The 24,093-nt window shown below is 39.1% G+C and overlaps 1 protein-coding gene across 1 annotated transcript in view; it reads right to left on the bottom strand.

The window, feature by feature from the left end:
- DNAH7 (dynein axonemal heavy chain 7) overlaps positions 1 to 24,093 on the bottom strand; it is a 251,585-nt gene that overhangs the window by 214,434 nt on the left and 13,058 nt on the right. Inside the window, exons 3-6 of the mRNA XM_043444898.1 lie at positions 17,333 to 17,395; positions 12,304 to 12,412; positions 11,431 to 11,578; positions 11 to 98 (exon numbers count right to left, since the gene is read on the bottom strand). Coding sequence (XP_043300833.1) covers positions 11 to 98; positions 11,431 to 11,578; positions 12,304 to 12,412; positions 17,333 to 17,395 — 408 coding nt within the window. The remainder of the gene's footprint in view (positions 1 to 10; positions 99 to 11,430; positions 11,579 to 12,303; positions 12,413 to 17,332; positions 17,396 to 24,093) is intronic.

Below are 24,093 nucleotides of genomic sequence, written 5' to 3'. Positions count from 1 at the left end.
ATCTTGTTACCAAGATGTCTTTCTCTATTGCAGAAGTGGTTAGTTTTGGAAGTGTGCTTTCATCAGGAGTCGCTGAGTCTATGGCAGCATCTTGTTGCCTAAGAAAATGACAAACACACTATTCAAATGTATACAAAGGTCAGTTAGAACATATATCAATAGATTAATCAGACTGTAGTCCATAAAAATAAGAAAAATACATTATTAAACATTTTTAAAATAGTAAAACATTTACTTGGTACCATATTCCTCCCAGATTACTTTCTCTTTATTCATAGACACACACCCAGGTATACTGGAAGTGATTTGAAATATCTAAATCAGAGGCCACATCCTTTTTGATAAGCTTTATTCATTCTTCTTCACTGATCCAAAATCATCTCTCTCCTGAAATTTTATAGAAATGTTCTTGCATTATTCTTGAAACATGTATGACTATTTATAAATAAGGTTTAGAAAAGCACGGATGGGAAAGATTTTGAGTATAGTTTCTTCCAAAGACCATTTCTCCGATTTCTAGGGCCACATTAAAAGTTAGCAACAAGTGACATAGAAGTTCCTATGCTCCTATGTGTTTATTATTGACTAATTGTTCATACAATACTGTAATGTTTCTAGGTATAATTTACTTCAAAATCTGCACCAGATATGATCCACATTTTGCGACTTCCTATGGAGAAGGCAATGACACCCCACTCCAGTACTCTTGCCTGGAAAATCCCGTGGATGGGGGAGCCTGGTGGGCTGCGGTCCATGGGGTCGCTAAGAGTCGGACACGACTTAGCAACTTCACTTTGACTTTTCACTTTCACACATTGGAAAGGGAAATGGCAGCCCACTCCAGTGTTCCTGCCTGGAATATCCCAGGGACGGGGGAGCCTGGTGGGCTGCTGTCTATGGGATCGCACAGAGTCAGACACGACTGAAGTGACTTAGCAACAGCAGCATGGGGCTCCTATGTTCACATCTTCAAAGAAATAAAGTGTTCTCAAACAGCTTACCCTCTTTATCATTGATTGTATCATGCTCCGGATCCCAACTTCATCTGGGATGGATATAGGTTAGTGACAGTGTAATAAAATACTTTTTCCCACTAACTGTCCAGTGAGTGGACTGGAGGTTTATTGAATATCTGTCTTAAATATCATACCAAAGTAGGTACCCAGAATGGATCTTTTGACTTATTTTCTTTTTTGAAAAACTAGGAATCCACTATTCTGTGAGCTTTACACTTACTCTTTTCAATTAAATGGACCAGAGGAAAGAGTCAAGGCAATGTCTCAAGCAGTGTATCAGGTCATGTCTCAGTTTAATTCAGTACGTAGTAGATTTAGGAATGAAATCTGCCTAGGAGACTCCTGAAAAAGGTCTAGACGCAGTCAACAGGTACCAAAGAAGGAAATGAATACAAAGGCTAAGAACAAGGAAGTTATCTGAACAGCTTTATGCCAGTAAATTAGACAATTTAAATTAAAAGAACCTAAATCCTTTAGGATTTAGGATTTTTGTCTTTTAAGACAAAGTATTAAATGTTTATCAAATGAGGGAATAAGTGTATGAAAGGAGTGGTAAGAGATCATCAAGATATTCTGTGGTTGGAAAGAGAAGGGTTATTTTAACTGCAAAAGAAACCACCTTATTATTTTGGTGTTTGCATAGTAAAAAGATACTACTGACCATCATGTTCTTCAGGAATCAGGACATCTGGGCTCAGATTCTGCCACTATAAAGTATATGACCTTAATAACTGGGTTGTTTTTCTTTTTCATGGCAGAAATGCTTATCTTATCTAATCTGCTGAATCCTGACACTCAAATTTCATCCTCTGTGAGAGTAACATGGACCTAAAAGGATGCATCGAGGTTGGGAGAGGGAGGGGATAGGAGGCTGGGGCAACAAGAGAGGCTGCAGAAATTCTTGCCATCAGAATGAAGATCCTTTCAGCTCTAACACTCTATGACTCTATTTTTCTGTGGCTACAGGCAAAAATTCTGCTCACTGGGAACAATAATAGAAGCTCTTTACTGATCACCTAGTCAGTTCCACATATATTATCTCTAAATCATACACCTACTGTTACAGGGCACAGTGATATAATTATTCCCACTGTGCAGATGAAGAAACAATGTCAAAGAGATTAAATATCTTCCCCTTTACACATCATTAATTAAATATAAAAACAAGGATTTGATTATTCATAGGTACTTCTACACTGCCATGCTCTTTCCATCAAAACAACATCCCTTTCAGAAATAAATCAGTCAATGCTAGAAACACTTTATCTGGTTAAAGGGAAAATATGATGTATTTTATTTTGCAAAAATGAAAGAACTAAATTGATATTTTTTTCTCTTTATCAATAGAGATTTTTGGTTCAAGATAGTAACACAAACATCTATTTTTTCAAGTTTTTCTGTGAAAATGGTAGTAATGTTAGCCCATGATTGTGAAGCAACTAGAGGGTCATCAGTTGAAGAATTATTTCAACAAATTTCCGGAACATGAAAAGAAGACAGAGAATAGATGAAACAATTTAAAACACCATAGACAGTAACTCATGCAGGAGAGATTGAAATCTGCCTTGGAGACTCCCGGAAAATGTCTGGACTTGCAGTCAACAGGTACCAAGGGAGGAAATGAGCACAAAGGCTAAGAACAAGGAAGTTATCTGAACAGCTTTATGTCAGCAAATTAGGCAATTTAAATAAAAAGAAAATATTCCTAAAAGGCTATAAAGTACTAAACATGATTCAAGAAAAAATAGAAAATATGATGAGATCTACATCAAGTGAGCTAATTGAATTAGTAAGTAATAATCTTTTTACAAAGAAAAGTGCAGGTCCAGATGGTCTCACTAATAAGTTCTATCAAATAGGTAAGGGACAACTAATACCAATTCTACACAAATTCATTTGGAAAACAGAGTAGTTGGAAACACTTCCCACCTCATTTAAGGAAGCCAGTAGTGCTCTGATACCAAAGCCAAAGACATCACAAGATAAGTACAGTAACATACTATTCATTTGTAGACTTGAAAATCCTTAAAATTTTAACAAATGTATAAAAGGGGCTACATAAAAATAAATAATGATGAAGTTAAAAGAAATGCAAGATTTCTTTAACATATACAAAGCAATTAATGTAAAGGAAACAGTGTCAGACTTTATATTTTGGGGCTCCAAAATCACTGCAGATGGTGACGGCAGCCATGAAATTAAAAGACGCTTGCTCCTTGGGAGAAAAGTTATGACCAACCTAGACAGCATATTAAAAAGCAGAGACATTACTCTGCCAACAAAGGTCCATTTAGTCAAAGTCATGGTTTTTCCAGTGGTCATGTATGGATGAAAGATTTGGACCATAACAGAGGCTGAGCACCAGAGAATTGATGCTTTTGAACTGTGGTGTTGGAGAAGACTTTTTTTTTTTAATTTCTTAGACTGTTTATTGTGCATGCTATATTTGTGGGGAATCACAACCTCTGAAGGAGCTCGGAGGTCAACTGCATTCTGAGCCGGCTGCAGTCAGGGTGAGCATGGCACAGTTAAGCAGAAGCTTGCTTCTCTTTATAGGTTGCCATCATCTTCTTGATTTCAGCAGCAGCTTTCCCAGGATCCAGTCCCTTGGGGCAGGTCCGCGTGCAGTTCACGATGGCGTGGCATCGGTACAGAGAGAAGGGGTCCTGCCGCTCGGCCAGGCGCTCCTCGTGAAGTCGTCTCCGGAGTCGACCATCCAGCGACAGGCCTGCATGAGGACGCGGGGCCCAGGCGCTTGTCTCCGCTCCACCGGCAGCTCGGGCGGCTGGTACCGCAGCAGGTGCAGAGAATACACTCAGAGCCCGTCCAATTTCTCATGGTCTTCTATGGGCTGCAAATATTGCTCCTTGCCTCTCTGGGACTCACCCTTCTTCTTTAAGTAAGGCTTGATGGACTTCTACTGAGCATAGAAGTTGCTCAAACCAGGAACAAGATCCTTTATCACATACACATGTGGCAGAGGGTAGATTGTGGAAACTTTGTTGAGGCTGGTGTCGATCCTGCGGGTACACGCCAGAGTATTGCCTCCGTTGATGTTTACGGCACAGGAGCTGCAGAGGCCTTCTCTGCATGATCTTCGGAAAGTCAAGGTAGAATCAATTTCATTCTTAATCTTGATTAAAGCATCCAACACCACAGGACCACAGTTATTCAAATCAATCTCATAAGTCTGCATGTGAGGGGTGTCTCCAGTCTTGTCTGAGTCCCATCGATTGATGGCAAATTTCTTGATTCGTGGTGCTGCGGCTGCAGCTGTCTGGGCCCCACGCAGGCCTCCAGGCGGGCCCCACCGAGGGCTGCGGCCGGGAAGAGAGTGACCGCCGCCACCATCTTGGCTCCTGGAGAAGACTCTTGAGAGTCCCTTGGACTCAAGGAGCTCCAACCAGTCCATCCTAAAGGAGATCAGTCCTGGGTGTTCATTGGAAGGGCTGATGCTGAAGCTGAAACTCCCATACTTTGGCCACCTCATGTGAAGAGCTGACTCCTTGGAAAAGACCCTGATGCTGGGAAGGACTTAAGGCAGGAGGAGAAGGGGACGATAGAGAATGAGATGGTTGGATATCACCGACTCAATGGACATGGGTTTGAGCAAACTCTGAGAGAGTGAAGGACAGGGAAGCCTGGCTTGCTGCAGTGCGTGGGGTCACAGAGTGACTGAACTGAACTGCCATATTTAAAAAATAACAAAAATCAAATGATCATCACAGTGGACATCAAAAAAGCATTTGACAAAAATCCAGCACCCACTCATGACAAAACCTCACAACAAACTACCTTAATCTAATAAAGAATATCTTACAAATCTACATTTAACATGCTACATAAATGTGAATGACTGAATGCTTTCCCCGTAACATTTGAAATTTCACTGTCACAAGTTTTATTGAACAATGTACTGAAAGATCTACCAAGAGCAAAATGGAAAGAGAAAGAAAAGAAAAATATCTACACTGAATATGAAGAAATAAATCTATATTTGCAGAGAACACGATTCATATGTAGGAAATTCTAAGGAATCTTTTAAAGAGCTCCAGAACTAGTAACTAGTAAGACCTCATGATACAAAATTAATAAGCAATTTTTCTGTATACTGACAAAGAACAACCAGAAAATGAAATTAAATAATTTCAGTCACATCAAAAAGATAAGTACTTAAGAATAAGTTTTTTAAAGTCTAAGATTTGTACATTAAAAATATAAGACACTATTGAGAGCAATTAAATAAAATTTAATTTAATAGAGGGAAACAACATGTTCATGGACTGGAAGGCTCAATATTATTGAAATGGCAATTCCCTCAAAATTGATTTATAGATTCAATACAATTCTACTATATCTCAGTAAGCTTTTGTTTTTTATAAAAAAGGTGATAAGCTGATATTAAAGTGTACATACATGGAAATGCAAAAGGCCTAGAATAGCCAAAACAATTTTGAAAGAGAATTTTGTGGAACTAAACTACCTGATTTCAAAACTTAATATAAAGCCATAGAGATCAAGACAACATGATAGCAGTGTAAATACAGACAGTTGAAGGGAAATAGAAACCTATATATAGTCAAATGATTTTTGACAAAGGTGCCAAGGTAATTTAATGAAAACTGTCTTTTCAACCAATGGGGCTGAAACATTTGGATATTGATACGCAAAAAAAAAATAAATAAAAGAACCTTAACCCTTACCTCACTACATAGACACTGAAATAAAGCATACATATAAATGTGAGAGCCAAAACTAAAACCAGAGTTAACCTAAACCTTCTAAGAAAACATAATATTTACAATCTTGTGATAGGAAAAGGTCCTTAGATATGACTTTAAAAGAATGAACTATTTTCAAAAAATCAATAAATCAAGCTTCAAACTTTAAACTTTTGCTGTTTTTAAAAATTCCATTAGGAAAATTAAAAGATAAGCCATAGACTGGAAGAAAATAGTTTCAAAGGATATATCTGATAAAGAACTTCCATAGAAAATATATAAAAAACTCTTACAATGCAATAATCAGACAAACAACCCGATTTTTAATAATGGGCAAAAAGTTTAAAATTGAAAAATAAAGGTTTAAATTGACAATTCCCCAAAGAAATTATGTGAATGCCAAACAACTACAAAAGAGATGTCCATCGTTATTGGTCATTAGAGACATACAACTAAAAGCCATGATAAGATACAAAAGTACATTTACTGGAATGACAAAACAAAAGACGAAGCATGGGCAAAACTGTGGAAAGATTAGATTCATTCTTATGGGAATGTAAAATAGTATGATGATTTGCAAAAGAAAATTTAGAATTGTCTTAATTTAAACATACACCTCCTATCAACACATAACACAGAGTTTCTACAACTAGGTATCTACCCAGAAGTGAAAACATACGTCCATGAAAAGACTTGCATGCAAAACTCATAGCAGCATCATTTATAGTGGCCCCAAACAATAAACAAGATGGGTTTCAAATACATACTATACAATTCCATTTATGTGAAGTTTTAGGAAAGATAAAACTACAGAGATAGAAAGCAGATCAATGATTGCCTGGGGCAACCAGTGGTAGAGAGGATTAATTGAAATGGGCAAAAGGGAATTTATGGATGACAGAAGTATTCTAAAAGTGGATTTTGGTGAAGGTTGTACAACAATAGAAATTTACTAAAATTCATTCAATGTACATTTAATACGGGTGAGTTTAATAGTGTATAAATTATATCTTAATAAATCTGTGATTTTTAAAGCCTATATAGAAGACTATGAAAATATAACATTCAGGGGGAAAAAAAAGGGAAAAGACAAACTGACTGTACAAACACAGACTGCAAAGTAGTAACAAATAAAGCAACACAGGCTTCTCATCAACAATAATACATGCCATCATGTGGATATAGAAAATACTGTTGTGTAAATTAAATTTGCTAACAAGTTAGCAAGTAACTTAAGGATAGTACTTAAGGAGTAAAACTTAAGGATTCTTATCAAAAAAAAAGATATATCAGGTGATAGACGTGCTAAATTGACTGTAGAAATTCTTTCACAATGTATATTAAGTCATCACATCATACACTTTAATTTTATTTGTCAATAAAGCTAGGGGAGGCTTCCCTCATAGCTCAGTTGGTAAAGAACCTGTCTGCAATGCAGGAGACCCAGGTTCAATTCCTGGGTTGGGAAGATCCCCTGGAGAAGGAAATGGCAGCCCACTCCAGTACTCTTGCCTGGAGAATCCCATGGACAGAGGAGCCTGGCAGGCTACTGTTCATGGGGTGCAAGAGTCGGACACGACTTAGTGACTAAACCACCACCACCAAATGGGGAAAATGTTAATATGTTTCATTAATATTTTTCAATCTAATGTTTTCCAGATTTGTAGGGGAAAATTACTATTATCCTTTAACTCTGCAGCCAGCTTACTCATCGTTTCAAGAGAAAGGCAAAATTAGTAGAGACCTTTATAAAATGGAAGTCTTAGGTTTACTCTCTACAGATTCTCACTGGAAGAGCTACTAAGGGATGGACTCAGCAAAAAAGAAAATGAACCTAGAGGTGAGAAGCAGAATGCAAAGACTATTTTCTAAAAAATTAGAAAACATATTAGTGACTCTAAGTAAGTGTTAACTTTAGAAAAAAAAAGAGTATGGGGAATTTAAGGACTTGGTAAAACTAAAATATTTTAGAAATATTGGTATAAATAAAATAAGCAATCATATGAAAAATGAAAGGAAAGTTCAGAGATAAGCTAAAGCACTCCAAAATCCTTTCATATTATTCAGTGAGAAAATGAATCAAATGCATTTTAAACTTAAGAAAATATAAATTACAATGTGTGTGTGTGCATGTGTGTATGCAGTCGTGCAGTTGTGTCAGAGTCTTGTGACCCCATGGACTGTAGCCTGCCAGGCTTCTCTGTCCATGGGATTATTTCCCAGACAAGTGTACTAGAGTGGGTTGCCGTTTCCTCCTCCAGAGGATCTTCTGGAACTTCAGGGATCAAACCTGCATCTCCTGCATTAGCAGGTGGATTCTTTACCAATGTGCCACTTGGGAAGCCCCCTATAAATCATAACACATGGTTTCAAATGCTAGGGTAACCACTAAAACAATAAAAATATATTTTATAACTTTTAAGACAATAGGAATAAAGGAAGAAGATAGAAAATTCAATTCAATAGAAATAATAAAAAAGATCAAATAAGGCAACATATAGTAAATAGAAAATACAAAATAAGCTGTTAGAATTAAGCCTACATATGTAGGAATACCAATAACTAATAATGGGATTAAACATGCTACTGAAGTCCAGAAACTCAGACTGAATTGTAATTAGTCCACCTTACCTGCCTCCTGAGAAACCCATAGGAAGGTCAAGAAGCAACAGTTAGAACCGGACACGGAACAACAGACCAGTTCCAAATTGGGAAAGGAGTACATCAAGGCTGTGTATTGTCACCCCACTTATTTAACTTATATGCAGAGTACATCATGTGAAACACCAGGCTGGATGAAACACAAGCTGGAATCAAATTGCCTGGAGAAATATCAACAACCTCAGATAAGCAGATGACATCACCCTAATGGCAGAAAGCAAAGAGGAACTAAAGAATCTCTTGATGAAGATTAAAGAGGAGAGTGAAAAAGCTGGCTTAAAACTCAACATTCAAAAAACTAAGATCATGGCATCTGGTCCCATCACTTCATGGCAGAGAGATAGGGGGAAAAAATGGAAACAGTGACAGACTTTATTTTCTTGGGCTCCAAAATGACTGCAGAGGGTGACTGAAGCCATGAAATTAAAAGATGCTTGCTCCTTGGAAGAAAAGCTATGACAAATCTAGACAGCATATTAAAAAGCACAGACATCACTTTGCTGACAAAGGACTGTCTAAAAGCTATGGTTTTTCCGTAGTCATGTACAGATTTGACATCTGGACCCTAAAGAAGGCTGAGCACTGAAGAATAGATGCTTTCGAACTGTGGTGTTGGAAAAGACTCTTGAGTCCCTTGGACAGCAAGGGGATCCAACCAGCCAATCCTAAAGGAAATCAATCCTGAATATTCATTGGAAGGACTGATGCTGAAGCTTCGATAGTTTGGCCACCTGATGCAAAGAAGTGACTCATTGGAAAAGACCCTGATGCTGGGAGAGATTGAGGGCAGAAGAGGGCAACAGAGGATGAGATGGTTGGATGTCATTACTTACTCAATGGACATGAGTTTTATGATTAAAAAGAAACTTCTGTTTCTTAAAACTCAGCAGAAAAGATAATCTGAAAAATCTCCCCATACAATTCTATAAATACTGAATAATATGTCACAAAGTTCTTTTGAATGCATAGCCAAGTTCTCAAGGAAAAAGGAAATACTCAGGAGGAAAAACCCACTCCAGTACTCTTTCCTGGAGAATCCCATGGACAGAGGAGCCTGGTGGGCTACAGTCCATGGGGTCGCTAAGAGTCGGACACGACTGAGGGATTTCACTTTCACTTTTCACTTTCATGCATTGGAGAAGGAAACGGTAACCCACTCCAGTGTTCTTGCCTGGAGAATCCCAGGGACAGAGGAGCCTGTTGGGCTGCCGTCTATGGGGTCGCCCAGAGTTGGACGTGACTGACGTGACTTAGCAGCAGCAGCAGGAGGAGGAAAAAGAAGGAATGATAAGGCAGAGAACACCCAAGCCCTGCGGTTATGGCTGCCCTTGTGCGGTAGAGCCTTGAACTTTAACGTACATGTGGGTCAGGAGATGATTTTGTAGGCGAGAGTTAAATGGCAAATTCAAACTCACAACTCTGTATAAAGCTAAAACCCCAAATGGGCTCTATCTTCAACCAGGGGAGGACCAAAAATGACAGACACAGGAACATAGTTTCAAAAAGACTATCTGTTTTGACCAGGACACTGGGAAGTGAAAGAGTCACTTCTAAGAATTTGTAACCAGAGGCCCACCCAGCCATGGCTTGAAGTGTTGATTTTACAGTTTGTGTGGTCTGAGAGAGCTCACCTGAAAATAAGTGGTATAAGTGGGCCAAGCTGGTAATGCCCAGTGGGGCCTGGCAAAAGCCAACTCCTAGCCACTCCACAGAGGCTCCTGCTCCGGGCCCACACAACTGCCTTCCCTTTGTAGCATACAGTGACCACTGCCCTCCCCTCAGGATGCTTATCCAGCCAGTAAGATGGCACATGGGGACAGGAAAACGGGGCTCTCCTGTGAGTGACTCAATGTAATGTGTCACTAAACTCTGTTCACAAATGGCAACGTGTGCACCTTGAAAGTCATACTGAAAGAAAGGGGCTACTGAAGAACTAGCACCAAGCAATGAAAAAAAAACAACAGGCAGAGAGGAACTGGTAACTTGCATCTGCACTGCACTCCGTAAACAGATCTGCACTTCAGACTGGGCAAGCCCGGCCCCAACCATGCCGCTGATCATTTCACCCCAGTTCCTGCCTTCTCTGCACAAAAAGATCTACAACTACAGGGAACTCACCACACCACCTGAAGAGAGAAGATGGGGAAAAAACTGCCCTAAATCTTCCACCAACCACCATACCTACACCCAGAGAGCCCATTCTCTCAACCAATATCAAGTATTAATATTGACCCCTGATGGAAGAAATTTTCACATATTGAGGTTCAGGTAAGTCATTCTGGCTTATACATGATTTGGCCTGAACTTCATGCTAACTCGAACAGCCTGTCTTACGACCTATCAAACATGCCTTGTACATCTGTTTTAACCATTAAAGAGAAGACTGAATTTCATTAAAGAGAAGAGTGAATTTAAAAATCTAAATGGAGTAACTGTGTTTCAGGCATTTAAAACTAAGCCAGCTGGCTGTGGTTTCAGACATATTCCCGCATAACTGAGGACCTGTATTTTCTGAACTGTTACCAACCTCAAGGGTACCACCAGTTATGCTCAAAATAATATCTGCTAGCAGCTGTCAGCTACAATTCCTTGTAACTATGTAACTATTCTGTACCCCAACCAATCCTTACTGAACAAGCATCCTTCTTTTTTGCCAGTTCCAAATATAATTCTTCATTTTTGCCTTTTTAAGCCTCCTCCATTTTGTAGTCTAGAAGACTATGAATTCAAATGCATATTGAACCTATATCTCCCAGACTGTAGTCCTAAATTTTGCTTGAGTAAAACTCTTTTCTATCCCTATTACAGAATTTAACTTATCATTCTCATCAGCATACCTTTTCAGATCATGATATTTAAAAATGGGACACCTTAATAGAGTTAAGCTCAATCTTTCATTATTTATAACCTAACCTCATTCCAACAAGGCTTTCAGGAATCCTTAGAGATGCACAGAATTCTTAAAATTAGATTAAAGAGTTTCCGAGGACTCTAACTAGGGTAACACACACTGGTTAATTCACAGAACTTACATGATGACATTAACAAGAGTGCTTCTGAAGTTCTCTCGTTCTTTATGTGGAGATTTGCTCTTTCCTCTGGAAGTAGATGGTCCAGCATGACTATCATCAATCTGGTCAAGTAACTTGCCCTTTTTCCCAAAGCGTTCCTTGTATTCAGCTTGAATATTTTTTTTTTAAAAAAGGTGTAAATTAGTCATCCATTAGTAAGCCAAAACATTTAAGTGGTTAAAATAAAACACTGAACCATCTTTTAATGAAAAAATGACATTCTTTAAGTTCTTAAGTAACCACATTTCCTTTCTTGAAGTTAAACTAATCTCATTTGATGTCATCATAATAGAAACCTTTATTTCAAGAATATTCAACTAATTTTATATTTTGATAAATGCAAATAAACTCAAATTTTCAACTATTTTGCATAGAACCTTCTTAAAATTAAAATTATTATAAACACAGAATGTAAAACTATTTCAGCAATAAAGAACTATGAGGAAAAAGTGTTAACATTTAATGTTATCAATCTAATAAGTCATAAAAATATTAATATGACTAATTTAGAAGTAATGTTTACAACCTATTACAATCTCCCTTAGAAAAAACAATAGTCTTTGACACAGAGGCAAATTCTGAAAACAGTTAATCAAAGTTTTATTATAAACATTGCAATTCCTAAACTATCAGCTTTTATAGCATTTGCAACAGTCTGAAACAATGAAGAAGTGAAATCAAGTATCTTCTGAGGAAATACTTTTGGGGTAAATTTTTCCACTTGATATAAACATAATTATAACTTTACAGTTTCACTGCTTTAACTACATGTTGTGATTTTTTTTTCCCTCCAGGAAATTTCCTTAAATAAAGACAGAATATTAGAGTTCTTACCATATGACTGTTCATTTTTAACACTAAACTGCTCTGGAACATCTTCATCCTGCTTTATATTCAAATGGAACGATGGAGCCGCCTGCTGCCACTGGGGCTTTGTACTCACCTGAAATATGAAATTTTAGATAGCATCAACAAAACAAGAATAGAAAGAAGGTGTCTTTTCATGAAATGCATAAGAATGTATAAACACAGACATTTTCTCAAATGAATTAGGACATCTTATATTCTTTGAAGCCAAAGTTGGAGAAACTCTATACAATCAACATAAACAAGACTGGGAGCTGACTGTGGCTCAGATCATGAACTCCTTATTGCCAAATTCAGACTTAAACTGAAGAAAGTAGGGAAAACCTCTAGACCATTCAGGTATGACCTAAATCAAATCCCTTATGATTATACAGTGGAAGTGACAAATAGATTCAAGAGATCAGATCTGATAGAGTCCCTGAAGAACTATGGATGGAGGTTCATGGCGTTGTACAGGAGGCAGGGATCAAGACCATCCCCAAGAAAAAGAAATGCAAAAAAGACAAATGGTTGTCTGAGGAGGACTTACAAATAGCTATGAAAAGAAGAGAAGTGAAAGGCAAAGGAGAAAAGGAAAGATATAAGCATCTAAATGCAGAGTTCCAAAGAATAGCAAGGAGAGATAAGAAAGCCTTCTTCGGTGATCAATGCAAAGAAATAGAGGAAAATAATACAATGGGAAAGACTAGAGATCTCTTCAAGAAAATTAGAGATACCAAGGGAACATTTCATGCAAAGATGGGCACAATAAAGGACAGAAATGATATGGGCCTAACAGAAGCAGAAGATATTAAGAAGAGGTGGCAAGACTATACAAAAGAACTATACAAAAAAAATCTTCATGACCCAGATAATCACGATGGTGTGATCACTCACCTAGAGTCAGACATCCTGGAATGCAAAGTCTAGTGGGCCTTAGGAAGCATCACTACGAACAAAGCTAGTAGAGGTGATGGAATTCCAGTTAAGCTATTTCAAATCCTAAAAGATGATGCTGTGAAACTGCTACACTCAATATGCCAGCAAATTTGGAAAACTCAGCAGTAGCCACAGGACTGGAAAAGGTCAGTTTTCATTCCAATCCCAAAGAAAGGCAATGACAAAGAATGCTCAAACTACCACACAATTGCACTCATCTCACACACTAGTAAAGTAATGCTCAAAATTATTTAACCCAGGCTTCAACAGTATGCAAACTGTGAACTTCCAGATGTTCAAGCTGGATTTAGAAATGGCAGAGGAACCAGAGATCAAATTGCCAACATCCATTGGATCATCAAAAAAGCAAGAGAGTTCCAGAAAAACATCTATTTCTGCTTTATTGACTATGCCAAAGCCTTTGACTGTGTGGATCACAACAAACTGTGGAAAATTCTTCAAGAGATGTGAATACCAGACCACCTGACCTGCCTCCTGAGAAATCTGTATGCAGGTCAGGAAGCAACAGTTAGAACTATACATGGAACAACAGACTGTTTCCAAAACGGGAAAGAAGTATGTCAAGGCTGTATACTGTCACCCTGCTTATTTAACTTATATGCAGAGTACATCATGAGAAATGCTGGAATCAAGACTGCCGGAAGAAATACCAATAACCTCAGATATGCAGATGATACCAACCTTATGGCAGAAAGTGAAGAAGAACTAAAGAGCCTCTTGATGCAAGTGAAAGAGGAGAGTGAAAAAGTTGGCTTAAAACTCAACATTCAGAAAATGAAGATCCTGGCATCTGGTCCCATCACTTCATGGCAAATAGATGGGGAAACAGTGGAAACAGTGACAGACTTTATTTTGGGGGGCTCCAAAATCACTGCAGATGGTGACTGTAGCCATGAAATTAAAAGATGCTTGCTCCTTGGACAAAAAGTTATGACCAACCTAGATAGCATATTAGAAAGCTGAGACATTACTTTGTCAACAAAGGTCTGTCTAGTCAGAGCTATGGTTTTCCAGTAGTCATGTATGGATGTGAGATTTGGACTATAAAGAAAGCTAAGGACTGAAGAATTGATGCTTTTGAACTGTGGTGTTGGAGAAGACTCTTGACAGTCCCTTGGACTACAAGGAGATCCAACCAGTCCATCCTAAAGGAAATTGGTCCTGAATATTCATTGGAAGGACTGATGCTGAAGCTGAAAACTCCTATACTTTGGCTACCTGATGCAAAGAACTGACTCATTTGAAAAGACCCTGATGCTGGGAAAGATTGAAGGTGGGAGGAGAAGGGGACAACAGAGGAGGATGAGATGGTTGGATGGCATCACCGATTTAATGAACATGAGCTTGAGTAAACTCCAGGAATTGGTGATGGATGGAGAGGCCTGGCGTATTGCAGTCCACGGGGTTGCAAAGTCGGACACGACTGAGTGACTGAACTGAACTGAAAGACGGCATACACACCCAACAGCAAATCACATTAAAGCCTGTGAATGGCATGGTGTGTGACATTTGGAATACATTAGCAAGTGCTCTGCTGTTAGTTTGATGTGGTGCCTGTTACCTAACTCGGGTGTTCATTCTGCAGAGTTTACTCAGCCTCAGACATTGGCAAGTGATTTTTCAGCCTTCCATCTTGCTGGACCCCAATACTAATGAGTTCCAATCCAGCTCCAGAGGATCTTCCTATTCTTATGATGTTAGCAGCTCTAGATTACCCTGGCAACTCACACGTTCATTCTATCATTTAAGGCAGGGGTCATAAATTCTTATACCCATACAATTCCGGCAAGTATCATAAAAGAGGGAGTAAAGCTAGTGATGATAGCTAATCGGCACCCAGCTTCAGTGCTAGGAGACATCACAGGGCCTTGGGGACAGTGTCCTAGGGAGAAAACCTCTGTCTTCAAAAAATGCAGCAGTTAATTAGCTCAAGCCAGCTACTACGATGCCAGAATACAGACCCACTACTGCTAGAACCTACGGCTCTTCAAGAAACCCAGATGGGCAGCCTTTAAAGTAAAATGTACTTATTTTTAAGCATTGACAATTGAATCTGTGTCTTCCTTTCATATCTAGAACTTGGTAGCCCATGCTTGCACTGGCTTTTAGTTTTACTCTTTCCAATCCTTTATTGCTACTTTTAAATAAACTACCTGCACACAAATCCTTTTTTCAAGCTCTTCTTTCACAGGAAAGTAAGCTAAGACAGTAAGTCAATGTTTTTCCATCCTTTCATCTGCCTTGCCAATCTTCCACTGTGATCTTGCTCCATGAAGGATTTCAGGTGAGTGAGATGTTCACAAAGGTTTAGAATCAGGTCCCCAGCTCAAAGAGGATCGGAGCCCCCAGCATGGGTTACCCTTAATTTCAACAACAAGGATCAGCACCAGAAACAAAGGCCTGTAATGAAAATCACTCTATGTTTTAACTACTGGGAAAATTTTATCCAAGAACAAATTTTAATATTCTAATAAAAGTTGCTTAGTCATTTGTCAGTGGATTTTTTTAAATCTCTTAAAAATACGATCTCCCCTAAAACACATGAAACTCAAAGAATGCTAAAAAATGCAAGATATGGCCAAATAAGAACATAAAACCAGGTTTAAATTAGCCAACAAAAACATTTCAGACTAGTATGTGCCAATGACAAGATTAGTATTCAACGCAGCCACTGACTAGTAAGTCAGAAAACTTGAGTTTACATCTCTAAACCTGTATACTAACAAGATGCAACAAACTGAGGGTAATTTTGTTTCAAAATTTATCAAATTTTAAACATATGTCTGTTTCATTTCAAGTCCTGTCTTTTAAGCTAGAAAATTTAAGATAGATTTTGTAGAACCACAGAAAAGATACATCTCACTTCTATGGAACTTGGCAGCATAATCTGGCAATATTAAAAAAATTTTCAGTTAAAATGTATAGTTTGAAATGTTCATTTACTTTATCTATGAATAGTAAGCCAAGTTTTACAAGTGAAAAAGGTCCTCCATCTTAAATTATCAGGAATCTTTCTGTATAAAGCAACACAAATTCAATTTTATAGTTTGTTCTCAGCTTTTAAAATATCTTTCAAAAAACAATCCTTTGGGTGAAACTTGAGAGTATTATACTAAGTGAAATATGCCAGACATCAAAAGATAAATACTGTATGACTCCACTTACATGAGGTACCTAGAGTAGGAAAATACATAGAGACAGAAAGAATGCTGGTTGCTGTGGGCCGAGGAGAGGGGGTACAGAGAGGCAGTGTCTGGTGGGTGTGGAGTTTCAGTCTGGCAATATAAAGAGTTCTGAAGATGAAGGGTGGTGATGGCTGTACAACAATATGAATGTGCTTAATATTAATGAACTATAAATTAAAAACAGTTTAAACAATTGTATGTTATGTATATTTTATCACAATTAAAAAAAAAAAAACATTATTTGTACTGAAGCTCCACTTAAGCTCAACTTCCAGGAGTTACAAGAGCACACTAAATGTCATTAAATTCAATATAACTACTAAATGGAAAAATTTATTACAGTCAAGTATATCTTTCCCAGTACCTGTCAACTGAAAATGTTTGTTAACTGCCTCTTCCATAGAACAATGACAATTTATAGTCATAATGATAACTTTTCAAAAGATGGCAAATTTCAGTGTCGGAAGAATGCATCTCAAAAATCATTAACCCTTCTAAATACTTTCAAACTCAGAAACTGAGGCTCAGAGATTTAAGTGACTCCCTTAGATGGCAGAGCCATTAGTGAGAAGACGTAATCCCCAGCTTCACTCCCTAATTCCAGCACTGAAATATTTTCTGCTAGACCATCCTGGAAACACTTCTATCCAGAATATTCAAATATTCAGTAGAGAATAGTAGGAAATTATAGTTTACATTTATTAAGATAGTCATTTTTCCTTTTATGTGCATCTCAGAATTTCTCAATCAGAACATACTCAAATTGAGCACAAAATTCAAAATCATAAGTTCAGTTACCTATTTACAAGTTTGAAAACTAATAAACATTTTTAAAAGGGCTAAAACCCAATGGGAGTATACACGTAAATTACCGTAGCCAATTGTGGTAAAATTCTTCCTGGTGTCTTAGGTTTTTCTTTGCTGGCTGATTTATCCTACATGCAAAAAAAAAAAAGTTTACTCTGTTAGAGCTAAAACTTATTCTCACAATCAAATATTAGAGTAAAACACTTAGTATCCAAAATATTCATTCAAAGGCATACTCTACCATTTTTTTTTAATTCTCAATGTTTGTCTTGGAATATGGTAAGGCAAGAAAGGAAAGCAGTATCCAACAATACCTGTCAGAAAGCTTTAAAAATGTGCAAAGCCTCTTGTCCATTACATCATCTCCTTGGAATTTATCTGGATCTAGTTAGTGTCCAGGGCTTACTCTGCTCCATCCCCCTTCTCTATCACTAAAATACCATTTTTGTCCTCTGATAACCAGAATGCTCCACTTACTAAGCTGACAGTGTATTCACGTTAACGCATCCTCAAGTTACTGGAAGTAACATGTACTTTTTAGCAGCAACTTTCAGGGAAAAGTGCTGATACTTTGAAGAGAGTATGATTCCATGGTAGGAATTTCACTTAGGTAAGAGAAGACACTGTTGAGAATCATACTTCCATCCATAAAGCAGATAATATAACTTGTGCTAATTCATGTTGATGTATGGCAGAAACCAATACAATATTGTAGAGCAATTATCCTTCAACTGAAAATAAATAAATGTAAAAATACATATATAAGTTATGCTTTTTGCCAATGGTCATCTTATTGCCTCTCAGCTCCAAATCTACCCTTTTTGACCTCCTTTGTGATTCTTGAACAGGACTCTAAACATCTGTCTTTTGCCAACCAGAACTAATAAAGGGTATCAAAACATCTCTGTGAGGGGAGGGGACCCTCTTTCTGGTTCTAGGGTTTTTCTCATTGTTTCCATGGTATGGCTGCCAGTTAGCATCTTTGCCCATGGGTACTTTCCCAGCCTGTGGCGTGTGGCTGACCCAGTGGCAGACCCCCTCCAGCAGGGTGGCAGGTTTGCATGGGCATCCCTAAGGGCAGCTTTCCAGAAAGTTTCCCTTACATCGCAGAGGGAGATTTCCTTTCAAATTCTTCCACATGCAAGCACATGGTTTTCTTACCTCCCAGCCTAAGTCTGCAAAACTTCAGCAAATGCCTTTGGCACCCAGGTGGCCCAGAGCCATTTCCTCTCCAAGAGACCTTAATGCAGGCTTTGGAGAAGGAATGTATCTTCCAAGTCTCTTCCCTGAATCAATCTCCCACAGTCCCAAAAGGAACGGCTTTATGTCTGCTATTTCTGTTTTCAGCTACAGCATCCATTAGCCACCTGGAGCCATTGACCACTTGAAATGTGGCTCATATGAAGTGAGATGTGTTTAACAGTAAAATACATAGATTTTTGAAGACACAGTACAAAGTACAAAAAGAAATTTAAATTATCTTGTCAATCTTTATATTGATGAGAATATCTTTTATATTGATCACACCGTGTGCTATGTATTAAGAAGTTTACAAGAACTACCTCATTCAGTTCTCTTTACAGCTCTGTGAGGTAAGCAGTGCACCACTTTTGTGAGTATTGTATACATAAGGACTTTTTAAAAAACTATGTCTTTTTCTGCATTGGGTATTTGCTGCATCATGCGGGATCTTTCATTGTGGTGCATGGATTCTCTAGTCATGGCACAGTGGCTTAGTTGCTCTGGGGAATGTGGGGTCTTAGTTCCTGACCAGGGATTGAGCCCACATCCCCTGCACTGCAAGGCAGATTCTTAACCAGTGGACCACCAGGGAAGTCTCCATGGAGGTCTTCTTCAATGAGGTAGTCTCTGCCTCCACACAGTACACAGTTCAGTAAGTATTAAAAATTATATGCTTTCATGCAGGATAGGAGATGGTGTGGAACACAGTACTCAAAGAAACTTCCAAAATGAGAAAGGATGGAAACTTAGCCTTGAGTCTCAACTGCATCTCCCAGAGTAGCAGCAACAAGCTTCCTAAAGACAGAGGAAGTAGCACCAATGATGACCTGGGAGGGGATACTGGGGTTGGTGGTGAAGTAGAAGGTATGACAATTCTCTTATTTAGACAAAGATTTACTGAATCCCTACCACATGTAGAGCTCTCTTTAAGGCACTGGATATATACCCATGGACAAAACAAAGTCCCTCCTCTGGTGGAGCTTACATTCTAGTGGGGATAGAAATAGCTACTTCAGAACAAATGTAACATAATTTCAGGATGCGATAAGTGCAAAGGAAACAATAAAACTGGGCAAAGGGATTGAGTGGGGAAAGACAGAGAAGCACTTGGTTAGATTATGGTAGTGAGGCCTCTTTTCAGAGGTTTTGTTTGAGTAGAGATGTAAATCAAGGGCAAGAAAGGGCTGGACAGGGGTGCTGCTATATTATAGAAGACATGGGCCTGGAGGCTTGATTGGCCTGGCTGGCAGCAGAGAACCGTCACTGTCTCCTCTTGGAGTAACCTCCAGCCCCGGTTTGCTGGAGACAGTCCCAGTTCACACCTCTTAGCTAAGCATCAGCAGTAGCGCTTTCACCCTCAGTGGCAGCACCGTTTGCGTGATAAATTACACCATCATGGTATTCATCATGCAACGACCCACAAAGGTGGATTAACCGTCCTGGTAGCAGTAAATAAGATCGGCGAGAAGGAAACTAGAGTCATTACCGAGGGTAGTTCAACAGCTTTTAATAAACCAGGCAATTGGAGATAAATGGACCTTGATTTACAGAAAATGCTAGTAACTGAAGGTCACAAAATCTTGTTAAGACACGGCTCTGAACCGCTGCTCCCCTGGTCAGAAAGATCACAAGGCCCTGTATTAAAGTAAACACAAGTCTTCATCTTGGTTTTCAAAGCCTCCTCAATATGCCCTTTTCACTTCCCAGCATCTGTTACAGCTACTTCATAGCCTTGTAACTCTAGTCAGCCAATGAAAAGTGAGCACCACATCAGGTAGTTTCATAAGAGGTGTGCCTCATTCATAGCGCTCTCATTCCTGCCACAGCCAGTGAGGAGCCAAGTGTTTCTGCCAGTTTTGCTATAAGGTGAAGGAGGGCTACCTGACTCTCATCTGACTTCACATGATCAAGGGGTAATCTCTGTTAGGTTAAGTCTCTGAGATTTGAGGATCTGTCTGTTATGTCAGCTAGTATTAAGTACCTTAACAGAGCCACCAATGTGTTCCTCAATATCCCTGTTAAAATCAACACTTTCTTCAAGGCCAATATTAAATTTAGATTTTAAAAAAAAAACCCTCCAATTGCAGGTGAGCAATTTTTTAATATGTATAGCACTCTTTTGGTAATTCTCTTATCGTTTAAATTCTGTCTGAAATATAATTTGTGTATGTATTTATCCTGCTCTCCTATCCTGTTAATCTGTTCCATTTCAGCCTACTAATAATTCATTCTTACAGAGTTGGATAAACTGACCTTAAAACAATTGACTTTATCATAAGAAAAATTACAAATTGGTTAACCAAGCCTTTAAGAGAAAGGAATTAGGGCCAAGATGGCAGAGCAGGAAAACCCTGAGATCACCTCCCACCATGGGCACACCAAAATCACAAATAGTTACAGAACTCTCAATGAGAATGACCTGAAGACTTACAGAAACATATTCTGCAAATAAAGATATAAAGAAGAAACCACAATAAGACACAATAAGACATGTATGAGGGACAGAGATGTTACATAGTCAAGACTCATACCCCTGGGCAAGTGACCCACAAAAGGGAGAATAATCTCAATTGCAGAGACTCTCCTGAAGAAACCTCTTTGACCTCTGCATGAGGCTCTCCAGCCCAGAGGTCCAGCACCAGGGAGACAAGCCCCCGGAATGTCTGGCTTTAAAGGCCAGTGTACTTGCTTTGGGGAGAGCCAGAAGGCTCTAAGAAACAGACTTTACTCTTAAAGGATACATGCAAAATCTCACATTCTCCAAGGCCCAGGGAAGAAGCAATAATTTGAAAGGAGCCTAAGTCAGACCCACTTGCTGATACCAGACAGCCTTCCAGAGAGGAAGGAGGCAACTGGGACTCAACTTGGAGACACGGATGCTGGTGACAGCCATTTTGGGGAGCTCATTCTACCATAAGGACATTGGTGCTAGCAAGCAATGTTGTAGAACCCTCCCTCTAGCTTACCAGCACTGGTACACAGCCTCACCCACCAGCAGACTAGATGCCATCAACCCCTTTCAGCTCCCAGACACCTAGAAATTTGGCACTACCCATCAGAGGGGCCCAGGACCTGGACCACTCACCATCAGGCAGACACCAGGTCCCAGATCCTGGACCTTGCAGACAGACACACCAAGAACTGGCTTTACCCACCAGGCAGCCAGCATTAGCACTGGGACCTGGCCTCACCCACCAGTGGGGCCAACAGCAACTCTGGGACCCTCAAAGCCAGAGATCCTGAGATGTAACGCCAACCACCAGTGGACCAGCACTAGCAACATTATACTGCCTCATTCAACAGCAAGTGAACACCAGACCCAGGAGCACTCTCAGTCCTGGCACCTTGCCCACAAGCAGGCTGATATTAGCTCTGGGACACCAAGACTTGCAGCCAGCCCCCCTCAAGACCCAACTCCACCCACCAGTGGGCTGGCACTAGCTCCAGGACTGCCTGGAGCTGTGCAACCAGCCTTCTCATGACCCAGCCCTGTCCACCAGTTGCTGGCAGCCTCCATACTTGGAAGGGCCTGGCAACCAAGCAGGCTGGAGTGGAGGTAGTCAGTGGTCAGCCTGCCATGGCAGAAGGGCCCACACAGGGGCACCCTAGAGCACTGCACTCTGGTGACCAGAGATGAGTATGCTGCTGGGCCCCACAGGGCATCTCCTACATAAGGCCACTTCTCCAAGATTGGGGAAAGTATCCAATTTACCAATTATATAGAAATAAAAATACAGAATTAGGCAAAATTAGGGGACAGATGATATAGAGGAATAGATCAACACTAGACGACAGAGTAATGGAAATCACTCAAGCTGAAAAGCAAAAACGTTTTCAATAAGGAGTTTAAGAGATCTCCAGGACAATGTTAAATTTACCAACACTCACATTATAGGGGTCCCAGAATAAAAGAGAAAGAAGAGAACACATCTAAAGACATAATAGCCAAAAACTTTCTTAATGTGGGAAAGGAAATAGACATCCAGGTCGAGGAAGCACAGAGAGTCTCAAACAAGATCAGCCCAAAGAGAGGGCCTTGACATTACACACTGTAAATAAAAATGGGAAAAAAAGTAAAGATAGACAGAATATTAAAAGCATCAAGGGAAAAGCAACTAGTTACAGACAAGGGAATTTTCATAAGCCTATTAACTGACTTTTTAGCAGAAACTCTGCAGGTCAGAAGAGGGGTGGCCTGATACAGTTAAAGATGAAAAGGGGAAAAAAGCCTACAACCAAGAGTACTCTATGTGGCAGAGTCATCATTCAGATTGAATGAGAGATCAGTTTTACCTACAAGCAAAAACTAAAAAGAGTTCAGCATCACAAAACTGACTTTATAAGAAATGTTAAATATTTCTAAGTGAAATATGAAAATTATGAAAGGAAAAAAATCTCATCGTTAAGGCAATACACAGTAAAGAAAGATCAACAACTTACAAAATTAGAAGGAAGACTAAAAGGTAAAATAGTGAAATTGAAAGTAATGATAATAGGATAATAGTAGGGAACTTTAAGACCTGACTTAATCAATGGACAGATCATCCAGACAGAAAAAGTAATAAGGAGACATTGGCCTTAAACAATACATTAGACCAGGTGGACTTAATAGATCATATATATAGAACACTCCAACCAAAAGCAGCAGAATATACATTCTTTCCAGTGCATATGGAACATTTGCCAGGATAGATCACATGCTAGGCCACAAAACAAGTTTCTATAACTTAAAGAAGAATGAAATCATATCAAGCATCTTTTCTGATCATAACTGTAGGAGTCTAGAAATCAACTATAAGGAAAAAAAACTGAAAGAAAACCCCACAAACAGATGGAAGCTAAACAATATGCTACTAAACAACCAATGAGCCACTAAAGAAATCAAAGAGGAAATAAAAAATACCTGGAAACTAATGAAAATGAAAACACAATCCAAAATCTATGAAACACAGAAAAAGCAATTCTAAGAGAGAGGTTTATAGCAATACAAGCCTACCTCAGGAAATAAGAAAACCTCAATCAACAACCTAACCTTATACCTAAAGAATAGAAAAAGAATAACCCAAAATTAGTAGAAGGAAAAAAACCCCAATGATCAGAGCAGAAATATACAAAATAGTTCAGTTGCTCAGTCATGTCCAACTCTTTGTGATCCCATGGACTGCAGCACACCAGGCTTCGCTGTCCATCATCAACTCCCGAAGCCTACTCAAACTCATGTCCATTGCATCAGTGATGCCATCCAACCATCTCATCTTCTGTCCCCTTCTCCTCCTGCCTTCAGTCTTTCCCAGTATCAGGGTCTTTTCCAATGAGTCAGTTCTTCGCATCAGGTGGCAAATGTATTGGAGTTTCAGCTTCAGCATCAGTCCTTCCAATGAATATTCAGGACTGATTTCCTTTAAGATGTACTGATTGGATCTCCTTGCAGTCCAAGGGACTCTCAAGAGTCTTCTCCAACACCACAGTTCAAAAGCATCAACTCTTTGGCACTCAGTTTTCTTTATGGTCCAACTCTCACATCCATACATGACTACTGGAAAAACCATAGCTTTGACTAGACAGACCTTTACAAAACAGAAAC

Source organism: Cervus canadensis, chromosome 24 (assembly GCF_019320065.1).
Source record: "Cervus canadensis isolate Bull #8, Minnesota chromosome 24, ASM1932006v1, whole genome shotgun sequence".
Classification (NCBI taxonomy): Eukaryota; Metazoa; Chordata; class Mammalia; order Artiodactyla; family Cervidae; genus Cervus; species Cervus canadensis.
Note: the sequence above shows the minus strand (reverse complement) of the source record. Positions and strands in the feature narration are given on the sequence as shown.